The following is a 16,704-nucleotide window of genomic DNA, read 5'->3' as shown; positions in this document are numbered from 1 at the left end:
GGCCCTAAATTAATAGAGTTTTCTTACATCAGTACAAACCCCAAATTATGAAGAATTTTTTTTTATAAAAGCTCTTAAGAAATGTTTATAATTCCTAAATTCTCAAATCCGACCCTGATGATTGGTGTAGTAACTAACTTGGCCGTGAAGTGCAAGAAAAAAAGAAGATGACGTTATTTATGATTTCAACTACAATAAAACCTCTATAAATTAATAATGTTGAGACTAGACCAAAACTATAATTTTTTATTAATTTACAGAGATATTAATTTATCGATATACTAATTGAACCAAAAATTCGATTTGGGACTATAAAATTATATTATTTTATAGAGATTTTTAGTGTATATTAATTTATAGAGTATTAATTTAAAGAGGTTATATTGTAGTTTGATTATATATCTAAGTAAAAATGTATTTTGTCACCATATAATATTATTCTACACTACGAAAATGTTTAATTTTTATCATAGAAATAATTATATATTGTTAAACCAACAAAGGCAAAGTTATATTGGGATATTTAGAGAGGAAACAGATTTAGAGATGACAAATATAGTGTTCCTATCTAATATGTTGTTATATTGTCGTCTACTTAAACACTTTTAAATCAATCTATTTATAATACGAATGAAATCCCATTTGGAATATTTTCATGACCTAAAATAACGAACAAATGAGAATATGCTTATTCAATATACACTTAGAATATTAGCAATTTCATACATGCATGGATTAATTACTAACCAAAAACACCATGCTTGCTTTGACAAGCTTTCCATGCACCTCATCCCTTTTCTTAGCATTGACTTTTGATAATCCAAACATGCTTCTCTATCCATACCTTAATAATCATATAGCTGACCAAACCTCTATTATTTATCATCTTCCTCTTCTAAACCTCATTAACCAAAAACCATTAAACCGCAGCCACCATGAATGCCTTCCAACCGCCACCGCAGACGCCGGTTTTCTCCGGAGGATTCAGTTACGGAGTCGGAGTCTCCATCGGAGTGCTTCTCCTCATCACAACCATCACCCTCACCTCTTACTTCTGCACACGTAACCAGCACTCTTCATCACCTTCCCAAAACAATCAAGATTTGACTCGTGTACATCACCACCACCATGTCATCATCGACGTTGTCCCAGGTCTGGACGAGGATACCATTCAGAGCTACCCAAAGATCCTATACTCGGAAGTGAAAGGAAACTCCACGTCGTCGTGTTGTCACATATGCTTAGGAGACTTCAAAGGGAATCATATGCTGCGGCAACTACCCGATTGTAACCACCTCTTCCACCTCAAATGTGTCGACACGTGGCTTAGACAAAATCCTACGTGTCCTGTCTGCCGGACTTCGCCGCTTCCTACTCCCCTCGCCGAGGTTGTCTCCTTAGCCTCTTCTGTCGCCACCATCAGGATGTCCTGACTAATTGTTTGTATAGCCTCAAGAATCCTGAACCAAAATCAATAATAGTGTTCATGATATTTATCTTCTTCAGTTACTTCTTTAGTTCCTTTTAAAGCTTTCAATTTCGGTCACTAACTGATGATTGTATATATAATTTGGAATCTGTAAAGGAAGAAAGTTAAGGGTAAATTTCACAATAAGTTCTATGACTTTTGCTTTTGTAAAAAGTTATAATATACTATTACGTACCTGCAGGTACCACGAAAAAGAATATTAAGTCGTTTTGAAATGTCGAGAGGGAATTGAAATATATTTTCTTGATTCTTGGCTTGTATTGAACTTTTGGGCTCTGACACATTATTTAAATAAAACAACTTGAGGCGTCAATCCAATAGAAAAAACGAGAACAAGTTATAGAAACTTAATCTAGTGGGATCAAATCCGTTACACAGTTGGGCGTTTCAGACGGATTGCGTACGTAAGTGGGTTTTTCAGCAGTGCCATTGACCAAGAGAAATAAAAAAAACGCTCGAAAACGATTTCTGTATCAAATTCCAACTGGCTCAGAATTAAGTAGGTTATAGATGATAGAATGTATTAACTACCAAACCCTTTATTTTTGTTTTCAAATACTCAGAAAAAATAAAATATCACACCAAATTCATTTTACACATATATCTTTCATTTATTAATCTGAATAGTGAAACTATTAAGAACTGAAATCTAAAAACATTTTGTAAGATAGCATATTTACATTTCACACCGTAGCATTCGAAACATGCGCATGCAGGATTCAATTTACTTTTTTTATATAACAATACTTGCTCCTAAATCGGGCTTTGGATAAGTGAATACAGGTAGTAATCGGATAAAAGAATATTTCAATGGAGCCCTATTTTGTGTTGGGTTTGTGAGATACTAAGATTGTGAACCTAATGATAAAAGTATAAGAAAGAAAATAGTTTGCAGGATCGAGAATTCAATATCAATGACGGAAAATAAGTTGAATATAAAATGGTATAGTTTTCGGCCGGATAAAGATTGTCTAAGCCCATGATAAAGATTTGGAAATAGAAAAGCTTCTGCTCTTTTATAATGCATCTCATCTTCATAGTTGCATGTTAACTAACTCTTTTTTTTGTAACGGAATAATCCATTAAAAAAGAAAAGGCCTCAGGCCGAAGTTAGCCCAATTCCACATTGTGATCACGAGAGATAGAAGAAAATGACATGTTAACCAACTCTTAAGAGTATTTCCATATGTCTAGAGGAGATTCTCAAAAAATATTAAAATAACACTAATAAGGAATAGATTAAAAAATAAAGTAATCTATGATTTGATATTTTTTTGTTTAACCCTGGTCTTTTAGTCGGAGTTAAGTGATTTGATATTTTTTTGTTTTTTTTTTACACTTTTCGGCTAAAAGACGACTCTTATATCTCTTATTTAAGAGACGGTTCTTAACTTTTTTTAGTTAAAATCTAAGAAAAACTAAGAATCGTCTCTTAACCAAAACTAAGAACCTCAGTTAAGAGACTGAGGTTAATGATGGTCTAAGTATCCCAAAATTTGAGATATGCAAAAGTATTTCATTTGAAATACTATGAGCATCTCAAGTTTTTTTAAATATCCTCATATTACTTTATTACTAGGTCCTTGTCCGCGTTACGCGCGGATTATGTTTAATATATGTTGTGTGATATATTATTTTTCTCTAAATTATGTTTAAAGTAAAATAATTTTGCAACAAAAAATAACCATAAAATGTTTGACAAAGAAAATAGGCTTAGTATAGTAATTAGTTATCTTCTTCGTTTAGTTTAGTTGATTAATTATATTTCTATTGAATAAAACTGAAATGTTCAGCATTGTCTTCATTTTTTTTGTCATCAATTTAAAACAAACTCATACTAACTTGGTTTAGTTTATTCTTCCTTCGCAAGCTGTTGATAATGCTAGTTATGGTGTTGGAATAAAATGGTATTGTTGGTTGTTGAATCGAACAATAATTTGTGTGAAATTATATAAAGAAGATGATTAGATTTTTGTTTTTACCTTTATCTTTTTGGATTAATTCTTATTATCAAGGCGATCTAACATTTCTGATCAGTCATGTTATGTAATTTGTCTAAAATGATTCGTCAGATCATTCATGTTATGTAATATGTCCGTCCCTCTTTACTTTAATTTTAGGTTTTTATACTGCGTTTGAGTTATTGTATTTCTAAGATATATATAAGCATCAAACAAATGAGATTTTCTTCCGCACTACGTGAAGCTTGTATATTTTAAACTAATTATATTTCAATTTTTAGAAGTGTTATTTACAGTGTTGTATGATCTTTTGTAACAAATTGTGCAAAACCATTGTTATAATGACAGCTTCGAGCTTCTAACTTGACTTTTCAAGGATTAAGATTCTCTCCAACATATAAAAATATCTCACAAGGTGGTTATTCCTGTTTACAGGAGAAACTCAAATCTTAAATTTGTAACAATAAAACAATTCTATGGATAATGGTTAAAGAGCCAGTCGAATACAATTAATTCACTGAGTGTAGTCATTTTTTGTAGCCTCAGCGAATATATATTATTGTCTTAACAGTAACCTTTTAATCTGATGAAACAACATAGAGAAACATTTCAAAGTTATTTGACCTGAGGACCAATAGACAAAAATCTGTATGCACTTTTTCTAGTCTATTAGTGCAACTAGAAGTATATAGGGAGATCTCACTACTTCGGAGAAAACTTTCATAAGCTTTGAAACTTCATAGAATTGCATTTGAACTTTGTACATCTGCTCTAGCTCTAGCTTGCTGCTGCAGAACGTATTCAGAAGTGGAGTCCATGTTTCACCCCGTCTCAATGCCCCTACTTTGTTGCAGGAACTGAGTTGCGTCATCGAGGCGAGTGCGCATTACGATCCAATCTGATTCGCTGATGGAGTAAAATGAACCTCCTAGACCAATATTATTAGCAGTGTTAACATTTAAGCTCATTTCCTGTAAAGAACAACTCAAACACAAAAGATCAATACAACTTTTTTTATAGACTTTGAGACCAAGAACCTTACATCTTGATCATCTTTCTAAATCATCATTGCTCGGTATGCTTCTGAAGCTCCTCCTTGGAAACTGTTTGATCTTTATTTGCCTCTGAATATTCTGGTAAAGAATCTGTTAAGAGGATTGAAGCCGTACAACAACATCCACTACAGGTGATTGATATAGAAGCTATTTTATCTTAAATCATTGCCTCCTTGAATCTTCTCAATCGTAACCTGCACATACCAAAAAAACAAACTCTTTTTTTCTTACTCTCTAAAAGGGGAAGAGAACATATAATATTTAAGACAGTACCAGAGTTAGCAAACTTGAGAGGGAAGGATGTTGTTAATGGCATTTGAGTTGTAATGTGCATTATTTGCCTCCTCAAAGAAACTAACCGGTACCACTACACTGAGCTCCTTTGCTAGCTTTTGCATCCTGTGTTAGTAACCCTTATCCAACCATTAAAGCACTATATAACAGATACATTTTGATGAAAGTAAAAACCCCACAACTTAAATATCAAAGGGGCACCATTGACAAAAAAAATGTCACTTTTCAATGGTAGGATGACCCTTGTAAAGCATGGGTCGTTGAAAGCAGTCCTCTCATTGTGCTTGAGAGAAGTAATATCACTCAAAAAAATAATGCATTGTTAACTCATGGAAAGTAAATGGAGATATACGTGAGTTCATGTGGCTCGTGGCTCCACCACGCTAATTATTATGTACTACTTCAAATAGTCAGGAGAGGACAACATATATCAATACAAAACATCACTCTATTTGTTTCCATATAGAGTATCATATCAAGACTTGAGTCAAGTGGTCACAATCTGAACTAAATCTGAGAAGAAAACATTTAAGAGCAAGAATTACTTGAATGATATTCGCTCCTTTTGCGTGTGCTTCTCTGTCCAGCCTGGAGAAAACAAACCTTTCAGTGCAGCAACGTTAGGGGAGATATCCTCGGAGCAGGCGAACTGATGAGAGTAAACAACCACTTCTCGCCTTCTTCCTTCTGGAGACTTGAATCTTACAGAAAAAAAATTATTGGTTTACAGAGTTGATTTCACATGATATGAGTAACTGGAACTAAATCTTAAAGAAGAAACTATTCGTTTTATCCCTGTTCATCTCAAGGCCAATTAGATTGCCCCTTTCGTGCTTCTTAGATATGAATTAACGAAGTCACAGCTCTGCCTCTCCCAAGCCATGGGCAACGTGGTCGAAGAACTGATCGATAAGGGCCTTGCCGGTGGATTTCGGCATCTTCGTAGCTGATATATAAGCTGTGAAGCTGAGGGAATCGCAAAAGTTGCATGCTTCTCGGGTTGTTGAAATAATGAATTGAGTATTAAGAGCCGTATTTATGAGACACAACCGTTGAAGTTGAGAATCGTAGGAGATGATGACGATTGATATTCTCCGGTCAAAATAAAGAAAACGAAGTGAAGAAGTCATGATCTAGGTGGTGATAAGTTAGGTAGATATTTTGGGCCACTAAAGCCGACAATCTTTGCAAATGGGCTGTATATCGTATTCGTCTGAGGTCCAGCAGCTCAACATCCACGATGATATGGCAAAATGATTGGTTCTAAATATTTTGTCCTACGTGGCATGCCTAAAAAAGCTTCAAATTAGTTGCTTTTATATAGTAGAGATTTTTGTTTTTATTATATTTTCAAAAATCTATTAAGATACTATGAGTAGAGATGTTCTAAAGTCTTTGAACATAATGTTATGATATTCCAATAATTTTTGTTGGTGTTATGCGTAAAGTATCTACATTCGTGATGGCCGGTTGCTGAGCAACTAGCTTATAACAAGCTCCTTATTATGTATTATACAGTCGTTTAAATTTATACGTTTTGTCTTTATTACACTTCAAACATATCTGTTTATAAGTGTACTAGTGTTCGGCCCGTACTACGTATGGGAAAATAGTTAGTTTATATATATATATATATATATAAGTTTAACACCTATTAAAACTAAATTTTTGGGTTAAAATATATGAACACCTCATAAATTGACTCCTACATATCCTATTATGTTCTAACACCACATAGACATTAGCAGGGATCAGAGCTTTTTAACTTTTTTAGGGATTAAGTTGTCTCACTTTTAAGGAATTAGGGATCGTGGAGTTTTGAGAATTAACTATAATGAAGATAAATAATTGGTATTACTCCCGGTCAAAACAACTATATTTTAAATTATTTGATAACAAAACTCTAACTTTATAACTCTCACAAACAAAGTTGTTAGAAATGGTAAAATAATATTTCTGATATTATTTTAAATAGATATATATATATATGGATATATAGTCATAAGCATTTTATGTTTTAAAACTTAAGATATGTACCAACACATAATAATGAACCAACACATGATATTTAGTCAATTTATATATTTTATTCATTCAGTTTTCTTTGTATTTGACTTGTAATAAATCTTCCATAAATATAAATTTGTATCAAAATACAAAAACAATGAAATTATGATAGATTATCTGACAAAATAGTATGCTTGCTATATTAGATATTTAAAACTTTGTCAAGCATAAAATGTTTTTACCATTAGTTATTGTTTAATGAGCAAAAAAATATTGGTCAATTTTTTGTTATATACTCATTTGAGTGGTTAAAAGTTTTGCATCTGACCTATTAATCAAAATATGAGCAGCAATGTGGGCTGAGAATCTCCTGGTAAGTTAGAGTCTCCATTCTCTTTCATTCTTCTTCAACTGCGTCAACTTTAATCTCACTCATGGATTTGATCTCTTTGTAAGTTTAAAGTTTGAAGTCTCTTCTTCTCATCATCTCACTCTTCTACACTTACCAACTTTAATCTCACTTGTCGATCTATGTTTCAGATCGAGCAGCTTTGGTCCTCTGTAAAAAAAAAACCTAAAGAAATTCAAAACTGCACAACAAAAGATAATTAAATGCTGATACAGAACTTTATCACTTACTCTTTTGCTAAATAACTATTATATCAATTCTCTCTCTTTCTGTTACAAAAAAAAAGTATCTGCACCTCAAGTAATGTACATCGGAGTATCTCCGAAAACCATTGATCAGTGTTTAGTTTTTTAGAATGAACAGTGATAAGATTTTTATGGTGATAGATAAAAGTAAAACAGAATGAGTGCAAATTATATAGAGAATACAACGGTTTTTTTTTTAACACCAGAGAAAAAACAGTTTAATAAAGAAGAAGTTAACTGAAACGTGGGATGAAACTTATTCGAAAAAATAGGAAGTTATTATGTGGTTGGAGATTTGGAGTCGCAGAAAAATAAGAGATGAAAACATAAATTTTCAATAGTTAGATTTTTCAAAAAAAATTATAAAACTTTGACATGTGTAAAATTTTTAGTGGTTAAGTGACTTGTGTTTTAGTACGGATGCAGTCCTAAGTGTATATTAAATAAACATCATGCAGGCAATGACGCATTAACTATATTTAATATTACAACTCTCCAGAGCATTGGGTGCGACTGGTGTAGTAACTAACCTGGCCGTGAAGTGCAAGATAGAAGATGGTTATCATAGTTTTTTTGGTCAACGATGATTATCATAGCCGGGAGTTAAATGTCTTTTGTTTATATAATACAAATGTTTTCGAAATTTCAGATTGGGAGAAATTTCTCACGAAAAAATATATCTATAAAACTAAATAGGCATCTCAAATGTTGAAAATCTCAGTCAAAATTAAAATATTTCAAATTAAATGTTTTGATATATTTAAATTGAGAGAAGCACACATAAAAGAAAATTCAATGAGATTACTCTTAATTCCATAATCTCTTAGAAAAACCACTCATCATTTGAAATTGTTAGATTGAAATATGATTCTATATTAAGAAGTTAGTTAGTATATATATATATATATATATGTGTGTTAATTGGTTTTTCGATCACTTAAAGTGTATATATTTCTCTAAATATAATGATCAACTTTAGTTGTTTGTTTTAATATGTTGTTATTTTGATTGTCTACTTAAAAATCAAAAAAAAAATCCATCTAACTTTTCTTCGTAAAGGTATTTATAAAACGAGTAAGAAACCTAGAAACTTCATCTCATTTAGGTCAAAATCTTATAATGACCAAAACAACGATCGAATCAATGAGTCTATGCTTATACAATTACAATATTAGCAATTTTCATATATAGATTAATTACTATAAAACCAAAAGTCACACCATGCTTTTTGCTTTGACAAGCTTTCTTATCTTCATTCACATGCATCTCCTACCTCTTTCTCTTAGTGTTGACTTTTAATAACCCCAATATGCTTCGGTTTCCATGTCTTATAATTAAATAGCTGACCAAAACCTCTCTATAAATTCTCTTCTTCCTCCTCTAAAACCCATCAAACCGCAGCCGCCATGAACGCCTTCCAACCGCCGCCGCCGACGCCGGATTACAACGGCCTGCTCGGTCCTGACGATACAGGAGGATTCAGATACGGGATTGGAGTCTCCATCGGAGTGCTTCTCCTCATCACAACCATCACCCTCGCCTCTTACTTCTGCGCACGTAACCAGCACTCTTCAGAAACAGATCAAGATTCAACACATGTCCATCACCACCACCATGTCATCATTGACGTTGTCCCAGGTCTGGACGAGGACACCATTCAAAGCTACCCGAAGATCCTCTACTCGGAAGCGAAGAGAAGCTCCACGTCGTCGTGTTGTCCCATTTGCTTAGGAGACTACAAGGGGAATCATCTGCTGCGGCAACTACCAGATTGCAAACACCTCTTCCACCTCAAATGTATCGACACGTGGCTTAGACTCAATCCTACGTGTCCTGTCTGCAGGACTTCGCCGCTTCCTACTCCTCTCCCCACTCCCCTCGCCGAGATTGTTCCCTTAGCCTCCTCCGTCGCCACCACCAGGATGTCATGATTATTTTATTATACTCCGAAGCCAAAAGTAGTGTTCATGATATATATATATCTTCTTGAATTTTTCTTTATTTCCTTGTAAAGTTTTCATTTTTGTTCACTAATTTGATCATCGTATATATTCTTTGAAACCAAAGATTTGTAAAAGGAAGAAAACTAAGGGTAATTTTACAATTTTGTTGGATAGGCTGCTTTGGTTTTTGTTTTATTTGGTAAACAAGTTGAATTCTATGCCATGAAAGAATAATGAAAGTCGTTTTGAAATATGTTTCTTCATTCTTCGCTTGTATTGAACTTTTGGGCTCTGAAAGATCGATCATTTGAATAGAAATATTTGAGACGTCAATACAATAGAAAATTACGAGAACATAGAATCAAATAAAAGTAGATATTTTAGCAGGGTCTTTGTCTTGTTTGGTGAACATCAGCCAGAATAATATATGATCTGAGAAAACTTTTAAGAGGGTGTAAGTAAACAGATATAAAACATTGACCAAGAGAAATAAACAAAACACTCGAAAACGAATTTTCTATCGAATCCCAACTGGCTTAAACTAAGTAGGTTAAAGATGATAAAATGAGTTGACTACCAAACTGCCCTTTATTATATTTTACTATTCGAAAGATAAAAAAAATATCACACCATATTCATTTTACACATATATATATCCATAGTTTTTAAATTTGAATTGTGTAGCTATTAATTAAGAAGAGAAATAGACTTCAAAAGCATTTTGTAAGCTAATATAATAAGATTTTTCACACCTAATCATATACGCCTTAGCATTTGGAAAAGATGCACATGCAGCTGCCATTTACTTTTTTTTTTTTTTTTTTGCCGTTTACTTGTATACTCCCCTCTGTTTTATTATAAACAGTTTTAGGTTTCGATTCACGAATTAAAAAAACAATTAATTTTATACATTTTCTATAAAAACACTATTACCTATACACCTAACCATATTTCAACCAATAAAAAAATAAATTTTGCATTGAAAATCGAAAACGACACTTATTTTGTAACGAAAAAAATTCTCTAAAACGACACTTAATATGAAACAGAAGGAGTATCTTTTTTCTTGATATATCCTATCCAGTTAGTCTCGGGAGAATACATATACTGTTATAGAATGGACCCTTTGATTTTAACTTCCCAAATTTACCAATAGGTAAACTAAACAATAACTAACTACACGAGGCAGATGTAAATGTTTTTTTTAGCATTAAGCTCATGATGTACACGATCTTCGTCTTAGTGTGTCGAGAAAACATGACACTCTGAATGTGTGGATACCATTTGCACCAAATCAAAATAATCGGTAGCAAACAGTAAATGTTGAAGACCTTCCTGCATTCTATTATAGATATTTTAAAACAAAAGAGAACTTTCAAAAGGATGTAACTTCGATCAAGACTCAAGTGACAAGGCCGGGTACACATTGAATTGTTCCACTTTCGGATTTCATAATCTATTGAATTACTCCACCTTATGGATTTTATAATTGTTAAATTACTCCACTTTCGGTTTTCATAACCATTGAATTCTTTCTACATATAATGGTATTTTTCAAAGTCCTTTGTATTTGTTTCTCAATTTATTATCTTTATTGTTTGGTTGAATTGTTTTAAAATTAAAATTAATTTAATATTTTTTGCCGTAAACTAATCTAATTTAAACTTGAAACAAATTTATTGATTTATTAATTTATTGAGCATTCATTTATAAAATTATTACATGTTAGACAAATAACTCATACGTGTCTGACTGTCTGGTCTAGTACTAGTCGGTTTTAACTTTTAAGAAAAGAAAAAAAAAGCGTGAGTATAAAAAACAAACAAACAAAGCAGAGACTTCGATTTTTATTTTTGCTTGAGGAAGAATCCAGAAACAAAGAAATCATCGATAGTTAGGTATGGGTTGGGTCTGGAGAGACGATTCATCCGTTTCGGACGCCGCCGGTAATGATATCACCGATCAACCGCCACGAGGTTCCGCCGCCGACGGCAATTGCTCCACCACGACGGTGGTGAGATCGAAGTGCAAGACGGAGGAGGTGGAGCCTGGGAAGTTCGTCAGGAAGTGCGACAAAACCGAGGAGATCCTCCGCCACTGTTTTGGCAAGTAAGTGGTTTCTCATCTTCCTATGTGAAAATTTGACTATTGGAGTGAGTAATCAAATACTATCAGTTTGTTACCTTTCATTTCTCCTTTTGTGATCACTAAACTGATTTTGATTCTCACTCTCTATGTTCTGTATCTCGTTTTAAGGCCCTCTGAAGTCGTTCAATCCACCACAGAGCACACGGAAGAGGATGTCACAGACCAGATGGTGCGTGGTGGATCTTCTCCCCCAAATCAGTTTGAGGAAAACCCCTTAAACTTCCCGGGACTCCGAAGCGACTTAGACGACATCGAGCGCCATTTCTTTAGCGGGATGAAGAGTTTCTTTGAAGCAGCTGAAGAGATGAAGAGCAGCTTGTTTGACATCATGGGGGATTATGACTCAGCCACCGTGAGAGAGATACCCATTCAAGACCATCCGAAGATAGACGACGAAAATGCCGCCACTAGACAGCCTTTCTCCTCTGGAGAAATTGATCTCTCGGGCTTGGCCAAGGACGTTTGAGTCATGGTCTTCTTCTTCTTCTTGTTCTTTTCTTTGGCATAATATAACTTTCAAGTATGTAATATGACACTGCTATTAATGTTAGACGCGTCCATGTTTTTGCATAGTGGTTATTCTCTAATTCTCTTATCATTACTTTTGTTTTCTTTTTTATCATACCAACCAAAAACATATTTATTACCTTCCCCTTAGTCTGAAAAATTTATCTACATTCTAGTTTTCATCAAGTGGTAATTTGATTTTTTTTTTAAATGGTCAACGTATGATTGTATGAGTTATGGAGTAGAATTAAAGACCCGAAATCTAACCTTATTTTGTATGAAAAGCTTGGTTACGGTTTTCAAAGGACCGAACTGTTTTTGGATATGTATGCATACAGACACTGGACAATTGATATTTTTACACAGCCTCACAGAGTTGTACTGTTAGGTTTTGGGTTTGTATGGAGAGAATCATTAGAGATAAATTTTATTAACGAAAAGCCTGTCAAATGCTTAAGCCTTAAACTAACTTGCTCTAAAAAAAGAACTAAAAGAAGTTATTTCTCCAAAAGAAAAGCAAAACATAAATGAAACTTAGCAAAATCTCTAATTGCAACAAAGAAGAAACACACAATTAGAAAACACTTGATAAAATTAAACTTCTGATTCTGCTCCATCTCTTTGGCCTCGAGGAACCGGGACCAAGCTGGGAAAATAAGTGCAATGCAAAGGCCAAGGATCAACCACAGAATCTAAGTGGACTTTGCTGATCAACTTGTCTCCCCCCATAACATAGATCCAAGCCTTGCCAGTTCCATCGCAAGAACACACTACAACCCTTTCATTGCTGTCGATGAAGTAACTCGGCTTCTGCCAGTAGGAGGTCTGTACCAAAACGGGAAAGTTAGGTATTGAAAAAGTCATGAAATTCATCCAAACCACATCTTTACCATTCTCAACGTTAACCTTGTTTTTGGTCACCCAAATCTCAATCTTCTTTGTTATGTGACACTGCTTTAACACCGAAAACCGATCTCCTTTAAAGACGTTAATAACAAGAACATCGCTAGGATGGATTCCACTCGGTAGCTTACAATATCCATAGAATTCTTCGCTCGAAAATTGAAAGGTACATAGGATGTACAAGGGATCAGCAAAAATAATCCAAAACAAAGTTCCATTCAACAAGACGCCATTTGGAGGCAAGGTCATGGATTTTCCACCCGGTATCTGAACCCCAAATAGTTTTGTAAACACTTTCCTCACTTCCACCATTGCTATCAAGACGACCTATGCCATAGAAGGTAAAGCTAGGTTCGCTAATCCATGTACTTTGTTTTAACCACGGGTTACAAACTGCTGCTCCTTTATCCATGCTACATATCAAGAACTCGTCGTAGTTAACCACCTTTTTAGGGTTTTGAGATTCTAAACCGGGAATATCCAATGTTAACTCACGCACAACTATCTTGGGATCCACGCTTACAGAATAAATCTTTGATTTTGTTGTTAGGATGAATCGAAACGTCTCCTTGTGCTTGTATATGAAAGTCTTGTCGTCCAAAGTAGCTTTCCATCGTTTGCAAACAACTCTGAAGCGCACAAGAGATTTTGGAGAGACACGAGAGAGTATCTCTTCAGTCAGCTCCCATAGAAGATTCTCGTATGCGGCTATCTCCTTTAAATTTTTAATTGAATCCATTCTGTTTTCCTCACTATGGTTTTCACAAAATGATAGTACTATATATATACACATACATCTTTATATTCCTGAGATTTTACAAAACAATCAGTTTGATGAATAAATGAGAAAAATATGTTGACAAAAAAAGAGAAACATATAGAAATATATTATGAATTAATAAAAAGACTTTAATCAATTAAATAGAAGTTGATTTGATATTTTTTTATATCATTAATGAATATCTAAAATTATAAAGATTTAATGGCACAAATTGTAAATAAAATCTCAAATAAAAATTAATTTCATATGCTGTTTATGTTTTAATAAGATAGACTAGAAGGACGTCAAAAAAAAACTAGAAGGATGTTTTAGAAAAAGATAGACTAGGTTCAGATCCACACTTCAAAATCATGGTATATATTTTATTGTCTTCTTTGTATATGATTTTATTCTTTATGAATTAATTTTATTATTTGTATAAAATATAGAGTAAAAAGACTTTTATTAGATTTTGTACAGTAAATATAGAAAATATGTTTATACTTAAATTAAAAATATATGCTTAAGATATTATCATTTAGTCAAATGTTTTGAAATAATTAATTAAAAATAATTTTAATCTATATTATTATTTGAGATGTGGATTTGCTTACTTTTCAGCTTAACCATGATTTTCCGGATTAATCAGTAGTCCTAATAATTTTTAAAAATAATTTTGTAATACTTATATAATTTAATAATAAAAAGTTATGAAGAGATTATGATAATTACATGTACAATCCACATAAATATTTAATATTTGTCTTATTTATTATTATTATTATTTTAAAATATATTTTTTATAAATATTTTTTGTTTGTCCGTTTCTCCACAATTTAGGAATAATTAATAGTTTAAATAATTGTAATAAATATTTTTCATAGTATTTATATATTTAAATAATAATATTATTTATATATTTAAATAAATATATTATATTAAAATAATTATACTATATTCTTAAATTAAATCATAATTAAAATTGTATCAATTAATGCACAGTAATTTTATAACTATACAATTAAATGTAAGTAAATACATACATAAAACTACTCAGTTTTAAGTTTTTATAAAATTTTACCTTCTAAAAAAATGAAATGAAATTTATATTCAAATTATTATTATATAAATTTTAATGTATAAAACTATTAAAACAATATTTAAATATTTATTTATTTTGACAAAAAATCAGATCAATATATTTAATATTTGAATTTCCTATATTGACTTTCATATAACTCTATTTATATAAATTTTCAAATTTTGTTATAAAGTATTTAAACATAAATAAATTTCATATATGATTATATTAGATCACATAATTGTTTATAATGATTATTTTTTAATAAAAATAGATAGTATAAATTATTTAAAATTATAGTATTGCATTACCGTACGCCTCAAAATCTAATAAACTCAAGTTTATTTATTTACTAGATTGGGACCCGTGCGTTGCAACAGGCTTTATTTGATATTTTAATTTAATAAAAAAAATTAATTTTTTTTTTAAAATTGTTTTTTCATATGTTATGTGAAATTTATTTTATAGTTAAGAACTCGTTTACACACATAAGTTTCAGTTAATATTTGTTAGAGCTAGAAAAAACATCCAAACGTAAAAATTTAAACCGGATCATCATACTCGTTATCAAAATCTTTTTTTTTAAATACTATTAAGTAGGTATGTTTACTTTTGTTAGGATTTTTTAAAAAGGAAAAAAAATATTTTCTAAATCTTGTTTTTATTTAAAATTAAAAAAAGAAAAACTATCAAATACTTTTTTATATTTTTGTTTAGGATTATAGAAAAGGAAAATTATTATCATATAAACTTTTACAATTATCTTATGTTTTGAATTTCAGAAAAATCTTATTGCTATCAAATAATTATTTCTAGTTATTATTAAATAATTTTAAATTATTATTTTTACGGTTTATATTAATACTATTTTTACACTTCATTTTTAATTAAATAATTTTTAGTATCATGTTCATCATCAATTTTCTATACTATCAAATAACTTCTTACAATTCTCTTATGGTTAGAAATTAAAAAATATGATACAAATCTCTTTTGTTTAGAATTTTCTTTTAAAAGAAAAAGAACTATCAAATATTTTTTTTACAGTTTTAGTGTGTTAGAAAATAAAATTAAAACTACATAATCTTTTATAATTATTTTTTCTAGGATTTAGAAAATAAAAATACTATCAAAGAATTATTTCCAGCAAATATTAACTATTTTTAAAAGTTGCTATTTTCAAAATTCGTTTTCTCAATAAAAAAAATTATTTTTAGTTAATTATATTATGTCTTATACATACAAACATATATTTCTCATATTTACACATACTTATGTACGATAAAAACATAATAATAATAATAAAAAACTTGTGTTAGTGTAATAAGATGTAAAAAGGATGATAAAAAAATTGAATTGTTTAGAGAAATTAAAAGAAAATACTCAGATAATATTTTTATTGTCAATACTATTTTGTTAAAAAATAATATGAAGAACTTTAAACCTAAATATAGATGTGAAAATAATATTTATTTTGGTATATATTTTTGTAGCATACATTTATCAGTTAAAAAGGAAAGTTAGTTATTTATATGAAAATAATAAGAGTACTTTCACATTTTTTTTACTTAGGTTTTTTAAAAAAGAATATCACTTATTTTATAGTTAGTTTTTCTATTTGATTTTTATTAAATAATTTCTTGTACTTGTAGGTTTTTATAATTCGTTTTTATTTAATTTTTTTTTAAAAAAACTTAGTATTTTATCTTATAATATCTTTCTTTAGTATCTTTAAAGATGAAAATATACAAAATATTTTAAAAAGAAAAAAAATACTTTCAAATAGCTTTTTACAATTATTCTTTGTTTATAGAATTTTCAAAAATTTAATTTACTATCAAATATTTTTAAAATATTATAAAAAGAGCCATACAAATATAATTGTAAAAGGCTATGTAATAG

At 30.9% G+C, this 16,704-nt stretch overlaps 3 protein-coding genes and 1 pseudogene across 3 annotated transcripts; 3 read left to right on the top strand and 1 right to left on the bottom strand.

Moving 5' to 3' along the window:
* The first annotated feature begins 881 nt into the window (after window positions 1-881).
* Window positions 882-1,505, top strand: LOC106333809 (RING-H2 finger protein ATL70-like). Its single transcript, XM_013772211.1, has one exon. It carries the CDS (start codon window positions 936-938, stop codon window positions 1,431-1,433), a length of 498 nt encoding a protein of 165 aa, XP_013627665.1. The 5' UTR covers window positions 882-935; the 3' UTR covers window positions 1,434-1,505.
* Window positions 1,506-8,764: 7,259 nt separating this feature from the next.
* LOC106333296 (RING-H2 finger protein ATL70) lies at window positions 8,765-9,545 on the top strand. The gene has a single exon (XM_013771758.1). It carries the CDS (start codon window positions 8,867-8,869, stop codon window positions 9,389-9,391), a length of 525 nt encoding a protein of 174 aa, XP_013627212.1. The 5' UTR covers window positions 8,765-8,866; the 3' UTR covers window positions 9,392-9,545.
* Window positions 9,546-11,271: 1,726 nt separating this feature from the next.
* LOC106332853 lies at window positions 11,272-12,121 on the top strand. The gene is made up of 2 exons (XM_013771346.1): window positions 11,272-11,512; window positions 11,660-12,121. Exons 1-2 carry the CDS (start codon window positions 11,304-11,306, stop codon window positions 12,015-12,017), a joined length of 567 nt encoding a protein of 188 aa, XP_013626800.1. The 5' UTR covers window positions 11,272-11,303; the 3' UTR covers window positions 12,018-12,121.
* A 531-nt stretch (window positions 12,122-12,652) lies between these two features.
* Window positions 12,653-13,700, bottom strand: LOC106334062 (annotated as a pseudogene).
* Window positions 13,701-16,704: the final 3,004 nt, after the last annotated feature.

The sequence above is a fragment of the Brassica oleracea genome, chromosome C3, assembly GCF_000695525.1.
Source record: "Brassica oleracea var. oleracea cultivar TO1000 chromosome C3, BOL, whole genome shotgun sequence".
NCBI classification, from domain to species: domain Eukaryota; kingdom Viridiplantae; phylum Streptophyta; class Magnoliopsida; order Brassicales; family Brassicaceae; genus Brassica; species Brassica oleracea.
Note: the sequence above shows the minus strand (reverse complement) of the source record. Positions and strands in the feature narration are given on the sequence as shown.

What these genes read in the sequence shown, in the direction of transcription:
- LOC106333809 (XM_013772211.1), top strand. Translation starts at nt 936, where the DNA reads ATGAATGCCTTCCAACCGCCACCGCAGACGCCGGTTTTCTCCGGAGGA.
- LOC106333296 (XM_013771758.1), top strand. Translation starts at nt 8,867, where the DNA reads ATGAACGCCTTCCAACCGCCGCCGCCGACGCCGGATTACAACGGCCTG.
- LOC106332853 (XM_013771346.1), top strand. Translation starts at nt 11,304, where the DNA reads ATGGGTTGGGTCTGGAGAGACGATTCATCCGTTTCGGACGCCGCCGGT. An exon ending in CTCCGCCACTGTTTTGGCAA is followed by an intron (nt 11,513 to 11,659) that starts GTAAGTGGTTTC and finishes TCTCGTTTTAAG; the next exon opens with GCCCTCTGAAGTCGTTCAAT.